General features: G+C 46.8%; 1 protein-coding gene across 2 annotated transcripts; it reads right to left on the bottom strand.

Moving 5' to 3' along the window:
• Positions 1-3,692: 3,692 nt before the first annotated feature.
• Positions 3,693-14,581, bottom strand: PFDN4 (prefoldin subunit 4). 2 transcript variants are annotated; one of them, XM_062204389.1, is made up of 4 exons: positions 13,289-13,311; positions 8,744-8,851; positions 7,151-7,291; positions 3,693-4,027 (listed from the first exon to the last, which is right to left on the bottom strand). In XM_062204389.1, the coding sequence occupies exons 1-4, from the start codon at positions 13,289-13,291 to the stop codon at positions 3,896-3,898; spliced, it is 384 nt and encodes a 127-aa protein (XP_062060373.1). In that variant the 5' UTR covers positions 13,292-13,311; the 3' UTR covers positions 3,693-3,895. The 2 variants fall into 2 exon arrangements, with proteins under 2 accessions (XP_062060373.1, XP_062060372.1); XM_062204388.1 differs by lacking the exon at positions 13,289-13,311 and adding an exon at positions 14,370-14,581 and having other exon boundaries at positions 3,697-4,027.
• Positions 14,582-15,239: the final 658 nt, after the last annotated feature.

The raw sequence follows: 15,239 nt of genomic DNA, 5'->3' as shown, positions 1-15,239 counted from the left end.
GGGTAATCTTGATGCTGCTGATTCTGTGTTCACAGTCTGGGAGCCTCTGAACTAAAGACTGTTGGGATGCGGTTTTGATCCTTAGCACCCGATCGTAGTCACATCACGTGGAAGACTTTTCCAAACCACACCACTGCTGGTGCCTGTCAGGAGAGCAAGCACCTCAGGTATGTGTAGGTGTGTAGGCATGGGCTAACCATTCAGAACTTCTGAGCCATTAAGTCCAGCTCCCTCCCCTCAGCTGCTAAATCCCCACACTCGCCTGCCTTCACCCCTCTGCGGGTTCCTAGGGTTCTACACTCTGGTAGCTTCTGTCTCCTCGGCTGGTTCTTTTCTTCCACTTACGTTCTTCCTAAGTCCTCTTCTCTTTCACGAGAGGCTACTCTAGCCATCCAAGGCATGCCTGTGGGTATGACAGACCAGCAACATCTAGCAGCGTGTTAGGAATGCAGGCTCTCAGCCCCTGCTCCGAACCCACTGAGCCAGAATCTACATTTTACAAATGCCCCTCTAGGATGAAAATGGTTCTCAGATATACCCTTCCACTGCCACCTATCTCAATGAAACACACTCTTCCAACTGCCAGTTACGTATCTCCATGTAGTTGACGCCCCAGCCGCCCCAGCCACCCCAGGGCTCTCACATCAAACTCAGGGCTCTTCTCTCACCGTCCTTTTCCTCAGTCCTGCCCCAACCTCTACTGCGAACCAGACACCTCCAAATTTCCCACCTTGGTCAACAGTACTAGCAGGTTTCCAGGGATCATAAGGCTGAACATGAGCAGGCACTTGCTACTAGCGATGAGGCCAGGTTGGATAGGGACTAGGGTGAAGACAGCTCTAATGGGCGAACCACTGAAGCCTGCCATTTGAAAATATGATTTCAATGTTGCCAAGTCAAACTGAACTTTTATGTCAGATCTCCAGGATTTATTGTGACAACAAATACAATTAAAAACAACAAACTAGAAAACCTGCTGTAGGCTGTTTGGCCTGCGCTCAAAACCAAGTTATCTTTGCTTTCCTCTCTTTACTGTTACCTCTCTAATCACTGTCAAGACCTCTACATTCCACCACCTGTTTTAAGCCCCCACCTTCCTTTCTTCTGACAGCTGACTCCATGCACCATACACCTGTATCCTGCCTCCATCTCTCTGTGGCAAAACGTACTAACAACTGTCAGATTACTGTAAAGTGTTGCTCCACTCATGCATATGCCTTTGCATTCAAAACCCCCAAGCCTCCCCCTGGACTCCAGCCATCAAAACCCTACTGTCTCTAGTGGTGTTTCCTCCATCCTCCCTATTTAGTCGTGCTTCTGACCAGGGCTCCCAGGGCTTGGACAGGAGGGTGTTGGTGGAGGTGGAAGGAAACCGGCAGACTTGAGAGGTATTTGAAAATTAGGCAGTAGCATAGCAGCTCGTGAGACTCCTTACAGAGCAAATTATCTCCTACCCACTTCCTGTCAAAAGTTTGCATGACATAGCTTGCTCCCAAGTGTGCAGCTGCAGCCTGTGGGTCAGATTTGTTTAACAAACCTTTTGTTGGACCCACACTGCTTTACAAACATTAATATACTCGTACAGTCTAAAGACAGTGATTGTGGGATGGGTGTTGCGGTGCAGTGGGCTAAGCTGCTACTCATCCCACACTGCAGTGCCCGAGATGGAGTCGCTGCCTCTGCTCCCACTCCAGCTTCCCGCATGTGCTCGGGCGGCAGCAGATGGTGGCTCACATACCAAGTCCCTGCCGCCCACGTGGCCGTACTGGAATTACCTGCCTGTCCTAGCCCCGGCTGTTGCAAGCATTTGGGAAGTGAACCAGCAAATGGAAAAATCTGTCTACTTTTCTGTTACTCTGCCTTGTAACTAAATAATTGCACATAAAGCTCAAGATTTCTGCCTAAACAAAAGTTCACAGAACAAACAACTCATGGCAATTTCCTTTCAGACACGCAACCCACTGGTTGTGGGTCTTCACTTAGTCTGAATAGGCTACTTAAGTAAACTTTAAAAATGAGCTTAAAATGGGAATCAATTATTGCTCATGTCCTAAAATTTCAGTTAAATAAGAAAAACAAATCTGATATATAATAAATCCCACCACCAACCAAAGTCACATATTTGTTTTGTATTAGGTTTACTTGGTAAATTTATTCCCAGATGGTTACGTAACTCCACTTCCCAGCACATAACCCCAATGAGCGCTCACTGTTAAACAGCCAAACTCCAGCTATCCTCCTCTGCCAGATCTTCTGTTGGTCCAGGTAGATCCATCCACTCGCCTAGGGCCTGGATCCTGCAAGAGATCAACATTGACACAGCTTCTGGATCCTGATTGGGCTTGGCCAATGGTGGGACCCAGCTGCATTTTGGAGCCAGAACATCTTGACCCCTGGCTCTATTACTGCAGGGATGTCACAGGCTGCTGTGTTGCTCCCCCAGTGAAGGGCAGAAAGGGGGAGCTGCTTCCTCCCCAGTTGACGATACAAAAGGGCCCTGGTGGTCATCCTCTACCACTGTAACCTTGGCTATGACTCTAAATTACACTAATCCCTTGGCATCCCCGAGGGACTGGTTCCAGGATCCAATACCCACAGAAGATGTCCTGGTATCTGCATGGAACTCACACGGGCACATGCGCCTGTACAGAAGCAACTGGCCTGTGACGTGTGTGACCCGCGTCCCAGTGCAGTCTGGAGGGACTGTCACCTAGTTCACAGCACTGACCCTTCAGCTACACATTGCTCAGATGCATGCCAAAAAAATATCGTTTTTATCCCCCTAGTCACTTTCTAGAATTTGAATATCACTGTGAACATTTTTAACAATTAAAAGGTTTTCCTGGATACTGTCAAGAATTTTAGCAGTTACATATTCTTATGTTTTTAAGCCTCAATTCACGTTTATAAGCATTTAACCAAAAAATACATATACAGCCTTGAAGGCTAAAAAACACTTCCTATGTATATTAATCCTAAAAATATCCTCATTCTCCCATTACAACCCTTCTACTGGTATCTCGGCATATCAGTGCCATCTGCTGGAAAGGTAACAGAATTAGGCCTTGCAAATCCCAATATGTATGTCTTTTTGGGGTGGGGTAGAGTAGGGAGCGAATGTACTATTTAAGAAGCCTTACTCTTAAATACACAGCTGCGTAACTCCCACACCATTATCAGTACAAGCCCCGATTAATGACAAAGCACTGAAAGCCTAAAACTGATCATTAAAAATACAAAACACAGAAAACATCAACCACGTCTTTTCATAGATACACCTCTTGGCTTCCACAATGTTCTGCTGCTCTGCCTACTCCGACATCTAGGTGTAGTTAGCGCGCTTCAATGTGCCTCAGTTTCCCCGTTTCATCAACATCAATTATACTGATAGTTTTGTAAGGGATGTGAAATGTCTAAATATATGTTACATAGATTTAAATATGTATCTTTATGTTTTTTACTATGTGACAAAGGTTTAGTTTTGAAATACGCTGACAGGTGCAAGATTGTACATCTTTATGTAGTGCAGTAGATAGCAACTGAAATCAGACATAAACAGGACACAACTGTTAGATTTTCTTATAAATAAAAACTGTAACAAATATTCTAAATGATAATATGGAAACATAAAAGGTTGCTTAACTGATTTTAATTACATGACATAAAGCCCCTAGACTTTATATAATTGTTATGCAAAATACATAGATGAATACTGTCTTCTTTTAAAAATATAAAATAAATAAGCAAGACATGTGAAAATAGGCAAGTTTCCATTAAATAAATGAAAAATTTTAAAAAAGAAAGTTTCCTTTCCATGTCATTTGAAGAAGGGAAATTATCATTTTAAACAATATTCAAGTTTATTAAACAAATTAAAAAAAGTTTTATAAAATGTTTAACTTTCATCAGCTTCAAGGTTTATGTTGCTCCCAAATTTTGCATATAACTGAACTTTCAAATCTGCTAACACTCGTTGAATTGATTCCACTCTGGATTCTAAGGCGTCAATTTCTTCTTGCAAATTTTTCTGGAAAAAAAAAATTTAAATTAATTATATTCAAATGGATGATTTCTGAGTATCTGTGTCTGAAATGTCTAGGAATGATTTTAGTTCAAGTTCTAAACTTGGAGAGGGAGCTAAATAACACCAACAATTATATCTAAATTAAAAATCAGAATTTAAATTCATGGCCCATATTTACTCACCACAGAAGAAAGCAAGCTTGCTTTCTCAGTTTTTGCTGATCTAAAAACCATAATAGCTAAAAGAAAATTAATGCCTAAATTATCATCTTGTAATACACTAAGAACCACACAAACAGACTTTAAAACAGTTAGTCATGGGTCTACCTGGTTCTAACACAGACTCTCCCAACTTACAAAATAAGTACAAAAATAACTAAGAAATTAGAAGAAATGACAAAAATTCACAACACCACCAATCAGTAAGAGTAACAACTGACGGTCACACACTCTGAGGCCTCTGGAGAGAAATGGGGAGAGGCTACAGGCGCCTCATTTTTAAGACTGAGCAGCTGTGCCCACATGAAATGTCACACGCTCCTTCCCGACTAGGACATAAAGGAAGATTTTCACAAACTATGACTGAGAAAACATGAAAGCACAGAAATGGCAATCTATTACCTAACAAAAGAAGACTACTTAGTACCAGCAAATATATTATTCTTTTAGAAATTGGGCCAGTGGTTCTCAAAGTGTGGTCACCAGATCATATCCCATGGGAACTTGTTAGACAAACGAGTTCCGAGGCCTCCTCAAATAGTAATTCTTTGGGTTGGGCCCAACAATGTGCAAGCTCTGGGGGTAATTCTGATTAATGCCATATCTTTGAGAATGGCTGCTAGAAGGAATAAGATGTACAGCTATTATGAAGAAGATAAAATTCCTATACTTAAAAAACCCAGCAGGTAGCCGGCGCCACGGCTCAATAGGCTAATCATCCACCTGCGGTGCCGGCACACCGGGTTCTAGTCTGGGTCGGGGTGCTGGATTCTGTCCCGGTTGCCCCTCTTCCAGGCCAGCTCTCTGCTGTGGCCTGGGAGTGCAGTAGAGGATGGCCCAAGTGCTTGGGCCCTGCACCCACATGGGAGACCAGGAGAAGCACCTGGCTCCTGCCTTCGGATCAGAGTGGTGCACAGTGCGCCGGCCACAGCGGCCATTGGAGGGTGAACCAACGGAAAAGGAAGACCTTTCTCTCTCTCTGTCTCTCTCTCTCTCACTGTCCACTCTGCCTGTCAAAAAAAAAACAAAACAAAACAAAAACAAAAACAAACAAACAAACAAACAAAAAAAAACACCAGCAGGGTTTTAAAACCACAGGGCGCTGTGGCATAGCAGGTAAAGCCCCAGCCTAGAGTGCTGGTGTCCCATTTGGGAACTGGTTCGAGACCCAGCTGCTCCACTTCCAATCCAGCTCTCTGCTATGGCCTGGGATAGCAGTGGAAGATGGCCCAAGTCCTTAGGCCCCTGTCTCCCCTGCGTGGGAGACCTGGAAGAAACTCCTGGCTCCTGGCTTTGGATTAGTGCAGCTCCAGCCATTGCAGACAAATTGGGAGTGAACCAGCAGATGGAAGACCTCTCTCTCTCTTTCTCTCTGCCTCTCCTTCTGTTTGTAATTCTGACTTTCAAATAAATAAATAAATGTTAAAAAAAAAAAAAAGTACAAAAATATCCTACAAAATCCTTTTAGGACCACAAATCCAATCACCCTTTCTAGGACCCCTAAAAGGGAAACTAAGGCCCACAGGCCAAATTCAGCCTGCAGCTTGTCTTTCTGAAGTGTTAGTGAAACACAGCCAGAGATCAACTTCCACAAATGGGAGGTCACGTGGCCCACAAAACCCGCTACACCTACACGAACCTTCCTGCCCCTTACACAAAGTTTGCTGACCCCTGCCTAAGTTAAGGACAGCTTCTTCAACTGGATTGAGTTTACAAGATCTAACCACGATTTCAGATGCTCCCTAATCTCCAGCAAACAAAACATATTTTGTTGTCCCCTGTATCCCCAGTTCATGGCAGAACCCGATGCAGAGTGGGCACGTGATACTCCTGAGATGGATGGATGACAAAGGAAAGGTTCAGTATCTATGTGTGTTCTAAGGGAAGGGGCATTCACGATAACTACAACATGAAATACTCCCAATAAAAACATCTCAGAGTGGTTAAAAAAAATCACAAAATTCCACTAATTAAGAAAAAAATTAGACTTAAAGGAGACATACAAGGTTTCTGCATAGAAAGAGTCAGGGAAAAAAAGTATTTGTTTGTCCAAGGTTTGAAATGCAAGTTTAGCCCTGCTTTTTATGGCATCTGAAAAAAGGAGACTGGCAGTGTAGGTAATATTTAAGTGAATTAGGCAAAAGTCTTAGGCAGTGTCTAACTCCACCAGCTCCTCACACACAAACAAGATCACCTTCTCATACAGAGATGAAACACAAATGACTCGGAAGGTAATTTCATATAGTGCATCAAATGTCTCAACATCACACATCTCTGATTATTTACCTAAAACAATTTTCTAAATGTAAACAGATTTATGTATAAGAATGATCACTGTAATATTACTGTAGCAATATTGGAAACTCATGTTAACCATATGAGTACAGGAAGCCAAATCAATGTTCATCAACACATTATAGAATCAGAAAAAATGTTTTTAAAGTGCGAGTGCCTGGTCCCAAGCAGTTCTCAATGAATATGAGCTGGATAAACAAACACTAAATAAAATGAGAAAAAGCTTCTATTTGAATGTTAACTAACCAAAGTGCAAAGCAAAACCATGCAGAGAGAGAGAGAGACCATGAAATACATGATATCATGGGTGGTTATCTTTGGGTGTTAGGATCACAGAGTCCTGTCTTTCCTACTGTATAATATACACTACACTGTCTGAATACTTTTCATTTAGAGCAAAGTTCTGGAGTCAGAAGAATCTGACCCGGAGTAAACACCACTACCCTTCTAATCCTTTATTCTTCATCTCCCAGTTGGGATCATTGTTAGTGTTAAATAAAATCCCACTGGCAGAGCATTCAGAGAATGCCCGGGACATCAGCCAGCATCCCCCCTTCCCCACCCCTATAATTACAAGCTCTTTCTAATGACATCACTAATTCCATCAACATACCTTTGCCTCTTCTAACATTTCCTGTGTTTCTTCTTGTGAGTGGCTGATGAAAACGTCACCAATCTGATAAGGAATCATCAAGCAGTCATCCTCTGCAAGCATGATGTCGTCACAAGCATCTTCTAAATTTTGGAGTTGCTTCTACAAACATAAAGTAAACAGCAGCGAAACTGCACTGAAAATTCCGTGATAAAAGCTACAGGCCAGGCTTAATTTGGGGATGCCAAGTCCCTGAGGGGCCCTTTCACAAAGGTATTGCCACACTAAAATAATTTAATTTCGCACACTTTTAGATGCATTTCATAGCAAGCACTTAGGAGCCTGCACACTGTCCTCTTATTTCTGATCGCTGTGAGCATCCTGGAGTGGCGGCAGGTATCCACGGTCACTCAAAACATCTCCTACTGTAGGAATTTCCTACCTGGTGAACTCTGCCTTCCTATGAAATAAAACCATAAAAAGCAAAAACCTTCCCCAGCCTTCCTTGTCAACAGGGTGTAAACAAGTAATAACTTAAATTACACTAATCAAAAGTGCATGGATTGGGGCTGGTGCTGTGGCATAATGGGTAAAGCCTCTGCCTCCAGCGCCAGCATCCCATATGGGCATCGGTTCAAGTCCTGGCTGCTCCACTTCCAATCCAGCTCTCTGCTATGGCCTGGGAAAGCAGTAGAAGATAGGTCAAGTCCTTGGGCCCCTGCTCCCATGTGGGAGACTCAGAAGAGGCTCCCGGCTCCCGGCTTCGGATCAGCCCAGCTCTGGCCATTGTGGCCATTTGGGGAGTGAACCAGTGGATGGAAGACTTACTCTTCTCTGCCTCTGCCTCTCCATAACTCTACCTTTTAAAGAAATAAATAAATCTTAAAAAAAAAAAAAAAAAAAAAAAGTGCATGGACTGAGGGCAGAGTATGAGAGGGGCAGCTTCGTCACTAAGGAGGCTCCGGGGTCAGTGAAGCCAGCATCAAAGCTGTCCCCAGTCAGGTCCTCCTCTGAGACACGGTTTCAGGACTTGCTCCTGGAAGCTCAGCCTAGAGTCAAACCCCTCACCAACTCTTTAAATTATGTCACATCCCTTCAAAAACGTTTCTACTGAAACTTACTTGCTATGTCATATGCAAACTTTTGACAGGAAGTGGGTAGGAGATAATCTGCTCAGAAGGAGTCTTACGAGCTGCTGTGCTACTGCCTAATTTTCAAATACCTCTCAAGTCTGCCGGTTTTCTTCCACCTCCACCAACACCCTCCTGTCCAAGCCCTGGGAGCCCTGGTCAGAAGCACGACTAAATAGGGAGGGTGGAGGAAATACCACTAGAGACAGTAGGGTTTTGATGGCTGGAGTCCAGGGGGAGGCTTGGGGGTTTTGAATGCAAAGGCATATGCATGACTGGAGCAACACTTTACAGTAATCTGACAGTTGTTAGTATGTTTTGCCACAGAGAGATGGAGGCAGGATACAGGTATATGGTGCATGGAGTCAGCTGTCAGAAGAAAGGAAGGCGGGGGCTTAAAAGAGGTTGTGGAATGTAGAGGTCTTGACAGTGATTAGAGAGGTAACAGTAAAGAGAGGAAAAGCAGAGATAAACATTTTAATACCTTTTTTACTTCTATTTCTTCCTTTAGCTCTGTGATTCTACTCGTATTCCTTGCGAATTTGTTTATCTTTTGTTGATCTTCAAAAGTAACATTGACGTCTTCTGCAGCCTGAAAAACATTTTAATTTTTGTAATATTTTAATAGAGAAGTTAGAGGTTTTTATCTTGCGCTCAATAATTCAATAAACTATTTGCTCTCATACAGTGAAGAATCACATCATATATAAATGCCTTATTTGATTTTTTCAATGACCTTAACATTTGTTCAATCTGTAATCTTTCCCAATATTCTATCGCATATGCCTACGCTATAGAAACATTGTAACTAGCCCTCCTACAGAAAGAATAAGGCAACATTTAGCCAGTGTGTGCCTCAAGCTGAAACATTCTTTCAGCAAACTAAGAGTTACATGATCAAATAATGTTGGTAAAGGCCTCATAATTTTTATTTTTCCTTAGTCAGGACTTCCATGAACTTACTGTGGTGATCAGAAATCTGAGTCTTTAATGCAACTGATATATTGGCCACAGAACTGCATTTCAGTGGCTATACTCCACATGCAGCAAAAAACACATTCATTTTCATGTAGCATCTGCTCACATGTGTTAATATGGTAAAATTCACTATAAATGATGGAAACTGAATGCTTAACACCAAAAATTTAATATATACAATAATCACTGAATATGACTATGTTTGAGTATTTATAAGAATACTTGGGGGGCTGGTGCTGTGGTGCAGCAGGTAAAGCTGCGGCCTGCAGTGCTGGCATCCCATATGGGCGCCAGTTCGAGATCAGGCTGCTCCACTTCTGATCCAGCTCTCTGCTATGACCTGGGAAAGCAGCAGAAGATGACCCAAGTCCTTGGGCCCCTGCACCCATGTGGGAGACCAGAAGAGGCTCCTGGCTCCTATCTTCAGATCAGCACAGCTCTGGCCATTGCAGCCAATTGGGAAGTGAACCAGCGGATGGAAGAACTCTCTCTCTCTCTCTCCCTCTTCCTCTCCCTCTCCACCTCTCCTCTCTCTGGGTAACTCTGACTTTCAAGTAAATTAATAAATCTTTAAAAAAAATTTTTAAAAATGAAGTCATGGGCTGGCACCACGGCTCACTAGGCTAATCCTCCGCCTGCGGCGCCGGTACTCCAGGTTCTAGTCCCAGTTGGGGCACCGGTTCTGTCCCGGTTGCTCCTCTTCCAGGCCAGCTCTCTGCTGTGGCCCGGGAAGGCAGTGGAGGATGGCCCAAGTGCTTGGGCCCTGCACCTGCATGGGAGACCAGGAGGAAGCACCTGGCTCCTGGCTTTGGATAGGCACAGTGCCGGCCGTGGAGGCCATTTGGGGGGTGAACCAATGGAAGGAAGACCTTTCTCCCTCTCACTAACTCTGCCTGTAAGAAAAAAAAAAAAAAAAGTCATGCTGGCAAAAGATAAAAATAAATTTAAAAGTTAGATGATATATCAATTGGAGCAACGGATTATTTAGCAATATTAATGTCACAACCACATTTAAAAAAGAATACTTGGGAGACATAAATTAACTATGAAAAAATAAAAATTATAGCTAACATTGACTGAACTCTCCCTGTGTATCCAGAACTTTCTACGTGCATCACCAACTCCGCTAATCCTCCCATCTTGGCAAGAGGGATTATCAGCACTGCTGCTTTACAGCTGGAGAAACCAGAGCACACTCCACGGAAAGCCACAGTCAGCAAGTGGGAGCACCTGACTTCGACCCAGGCAGCCTGGCGTGGAGGCCACAGGCCCAAAGGGCTCTTGGAAACAGAATGTGGGAGCATGCACACGTGTGCGTGTGTGCACAGGGACTTGCACGTACTGAAGAGGGGCAGTGGAAGTCCTTAGCTTTCGTCAGATTCTCAGGGGGGATCTACATATTAAATAAATAAATAAGAGTCTCCCTAGGGTTCCCATCATTTATAAAATAGAAGCAAGATAACTTGATTATAGTATAAAGAAAAATGTCTGTGTGTATAAAAATAATCCTGAGTTAACTTATTGTATATATCAATATGGCAGGTTATATAGATTAATTATATACAAATGCTTATGTGTGTAACATAAAAGTAGCGTCAATCAAGACTACTGGCTCTTTTGCCACTAACAGTAAAGGGCTCACAATATCCTGTCCTGACCTTCATCGGGTCTCTCTCGACCAATGACATAAGATGCATGCCTTTATTTCTCCAGAGGTTGAAAGGCAACCTGCAGTCTCAAGCAACAGAGCTCAGAGGTCAGAATTCCAAAGCAGACACCTAGAACCTGGCCCCGCCCTTCATCAGGCCTCCCTTTCCACTAGACAATTTCACGTGTGTCAGGATCTGCCTGACACGCAACTGTTTCTGAATCTAAATCCTGCTTGATCAGATTCAAGTCTGCAGTTTCTGAAAAGCAGTAGAGAATCCAGCTCTCTGCTTTCCACCTTCCCACTGCAGCCCCACCACACAACAGCCGCCAGCACACTCTTGGCCCCTGGTGTCCAATTCTTTACCTGGCTCTTGCACTGGGGTTCATGAAGGGCGGAAGCTGGGTGCATCTGCAGGCCACTCAGCGGGTGGCTGACAGCACAGTTAACATGTTCTGTTTTAGCCCTGCTGAGCCGAACACTCCTACTTCTCCTGAACTGCCTTTGGGCACAGACAATTCCTAACTGGGGTCCACAGACACTGAGAGGTCAGTTCACCCCCTGAGACTCTGTACCCAACAGTATGTGCAGGAAGTACGTCCCTCGGGAACTCAGATTCTCAAAGCAACCACAGCAGCAGGTTAGGGACTCCGGCCTCAAGAGAAGCCACCTGTGTTACCACCGCTCATGAAGGCAGGAACTCTTGGAGGAAGAAGTTACTTTGTGATACCTGAGGTGGCACAGAGTGGCACAGTCAGGTTCCAATCCAAGCAGTAGGAACCTCGGGCAAATCACTCAATTCTTTGGAATCACTTCATGTTTTTAAAATGGAGAAGTCAGTTCCCACCTTGCTGGGGTAAAAGAATACACAGGGCCTGGGACCAACAAATGAAAAGGTCAGCAATTATTTTCCTGAATATTGAGAACCAAAAATCACTTCAAAGGAACAAGAGATCCACCCCTAGAATTCTGCTAGGCCTAAGAAAAACATGACTGCTCAAGATACAAGGTGAAGGGTTAGGGCAGGTTAAGCCAGCATCCAACATAGGTGCCGGTTCAAGTCCTGGCTGCTCCACTTCCAATTAGCTCCCTGCCAATGTGCCTGGGAAAGCAGCAGAAAATGGCTCAGCCCTGGCCATTGTGGCTAAGTGGGGAGGGAACCAGTTGATGAAAGATCTCTCTGTAACTCTGAAAATTAAAATTCCCTGGGCTCTGACTAGGCCCTTTTCCTGAACATTAGCATTTCATGGGATTTCAGGAGGAAATGGAGCTATACTCAGTCACACCCCACATCAACCATGGGTGTCACCCAGATCACACTGACAGCTGTGTCTTCAGAAAGAAATTCTGGTTGATTTCATTCTGACTTTATTTTATTTCTGAAAGGCGCCTACCAAGTCCATATGATATAAATTTTTTCTTTGTGTTTTGTTCAGCTTTCATGCATACAGCTACTCACGTAGCAACTATTTAGTATTTCCTAAGCCCAGGAGTCACACTCCTACCTTCCTGAACACCCGCAAGCCTCCATGGTGGAAGAGGCAGACAAAAACAGGGTGAACAAGAGAACATTACACAGTGATAAATAGGACAGTAAAAATAAACTCTAGTAGGGGCGGAAGGTTTGGGGAGCTGGGGAGTGAAGGCAGCTTCTTTAGAGAGAAGTCAAGACTGCCTTTCTGGGCCTGGGGACATTTGTACTTAGGAGACCCCTACGGCCAGGAAGCAAGCTTAGGAAGCAGACGTTGAAGGGGGAGAACTGTGTCATCGCCACTAAAGGTTCTCACCTGCAGTCATGACTAGTGGGAGGCGGCCAACATGTAGCCAGCAGAAAGCACTCCAGGTTGCAAAAGATACACTTTTACTAAACTAAAAGGGGAAACACGGGCAGCACGTGGCCGCTCCCAGGTGGGTCTTCAAGCTCCCAAGACCCTTCATGAACTGACCACTGCCGGCCCCTCAACGTGTTTTCCCATCCCCTACCCTGTCTGCCTTCCTTTTACCAACTGCACAAGATTCTCCCCCTCTGAACCTCACTTCCTCCGCAGCCCCGCCCTTCCTCCTGTGCAATCTCAGACCTCGGCCTCAAATGACACCTTTGCAGGAAAACCTCCTCTGGCCTCAAAACAGGTTTCGCTCCCCCTCGTCTCGACTTCCCTCACAGTTCTCGCTGGAGGTGGAAGCGAGTTTTCTGAGGGACAATCTGGGTGCTGCCTGCTTCTCTCCAAGAGCCTAACAAGCGAACAATACAATGAGGATGCAAACTCCAAGTGCTCATCACCGTCAGGCCGTCCCTTAAAAGCGGACGGTGCTCTGTGCCCTGCTCAAAACACTGTAGGGAACGAAAAAATAAAAAGGTTGGTCCCGGAAATGTTGCGATCAGGGTTCAGATCATCCTCTTACCATTCTCGCAAATGCTCACTTGCTCTCCGCATTCCACACCCCACCTCCGCCGGCCGTACCACTGCTGATATCCCCCGTGGAATGAAAGCCCGCACCTAACAAAGGGCCCAATTTCACCAAGCCCAGGTGAAGTGAATCTCACGTTTCACGCTTGTCTCAATCTCCCTGGCTCTGGGGCCCCTACAGGTGCTCCGTAAGCACCTGAGGGGGAGGGGCAGGCCAGGAGGGCGAGCCGTTCACCCCAGCTGCAGAGTGGGACGGCTGGGCGCCTCCTGCACCAGGCCCGGGCCACATGGACCGTGCGCTGCTGGGTAGTCAGAGCGCAAAGGACGTCCTAACGTGGTCCCAGGGCTAGGACGAAGGCAAACGCGCCCAAGACCGGGGGGTCCGCAGCAGAGACCCCCGCCGCAGCTGGGATGCCTAATCCCTGGCTTGGCCTCGGCGCTTCCGATTGCTCGTTTGCCAAATAAGGATCCAAAGCACCTCCCGGAAGAAGAGCACAGGAGAGAAATGGACCAGATGCCGAGCTCCAGCCCTGCCCGGCAGCTGAGTCACCTCGGAGCCACCACCCGTCGCCGTCTGCGGTTCCCCATCAGCGAGGTGGGGGCGCTCGGACAATAAACGGCCGGCGGCGAGGCCCCGACGGGAGACGCGGGCTGGGCGCAGCCACCCGCCCGCTCCGGCCCCGCCCGGCCGCGCGCTCGGACAGGTGGACCCCGGCCCCGGCCCCGGCCCCGGCCCCGGCCGCGCTGCCCGCGGTACCCAGGCGAAGCCCACCTTGGGCGCCAGGCCCGCGGCTGTCAAGAGGCGGTCGCTTGCCGCTGCCGGGGGCAAGACCCGGACCGCTGGAGTCCCCAGTCCCCCGGGGAGAGGCGAGAGGCGGCCCAGAGCCCCCCCAAAGCCCCGGGGCCGGGGGCCTGGGAAGACGCGCGGGCGGGCGGCGCAGCGGCACCGCCCTCACGGCCGGTGGCCTCGGCCCCGGGACCGCTCCGGCCCCCAGGGCTGCGCACCGCCGGCATCCCGCGCCCGGGCCCCCGAGACCGAGCCCGGCCGCCGCCCGCTCCCCGGGCGCCCCACTCACCGCCTTCTTCATGGTGGCCGCCATCTTGGGACTGGACTACGGGGCGAGGCGGGGAGGGCCGCAACGGTGCAGTCACCCGCGGGCCCCCTCTCACGCCCTGCCGGCCCGGGACTCCCGAAGAAATCCCACGCCGTCTCCTCATCCCCCCCTGCGGGGCCTCCGACCAATGATTCCTCTCGGCTGGCACTCGGGGAGCAAGCGTAACCTGGGAGGACTTGGTACATGCCAATTAAAGAGACAGGCGTCTCCCCGGGGGGGGACAGAGGCGCCGACGCCGACCGCGGACGGCAGGGGGCGCGCGGCGGGCGGGCGGGCGGCCGGGCCGGGACCTGGAGGCCGGGCCCGGAAGTCTATTTTCCGGCACCCGACACTGGCGCCCCCTGAGAGGTGGGAACGCAGGGCCTTGCCCTTAGGATGTGAGTTTGTGTCTCCTGGTGACTCCAAGGGTGCGACGGGGAGGCCCCCATGCCTTTACCCAACAGTGCCGCTGAACAGCTAATGAATCCTCCTGACTCTTTATTATTTTTAAAATTTTAGCCTCGAGAGCCGTTTACAACTTTAATAATTATTGAGGACACCAAAGAACTTCTCTTTACGTGAGTTACATTCATCGATAGTTACTATATTAGAAACTAAGCCAGGATTTCAAAAAATGTATTCATTCATCTAAAGTAATAAAACTCATTCCCTAGTAATAGGAAACAACATTTTAAGTGAAAAGCAACTTATTTTCCAAGGCAAAAAATTTTTTTTTGAGAAAAAAACGACAGTTTTTACATTTTTGCCAATGGAACGTCAGGCTTGACACAGAGTTACAGCCTCACTTCCCAGGCAGGCTCCTGTGACGTATCATTTAGCTGATACATATGA

This window comes from Lepus europaeus, chromosome 10 (genome assembly GCF_033115175.1).
Source record: "Lepus europaeus isolate LE1 chromosome 10, mLepTim1.pri, whole genome shotgun sequence".
In the NCBI taxonomy this organism is placed as follows: domain Eukaryota; kingdom Metazoa; phylum Chordata; class Mammalia; order Lagomorpha; family Leporidae; genus Lepus; species Lepus europaeus.
The sequence above is the reverse complement of the archived record's forward strand: the minus strand, read 5'-3'. Positions and strand labels throughout refer to the sequence as shown.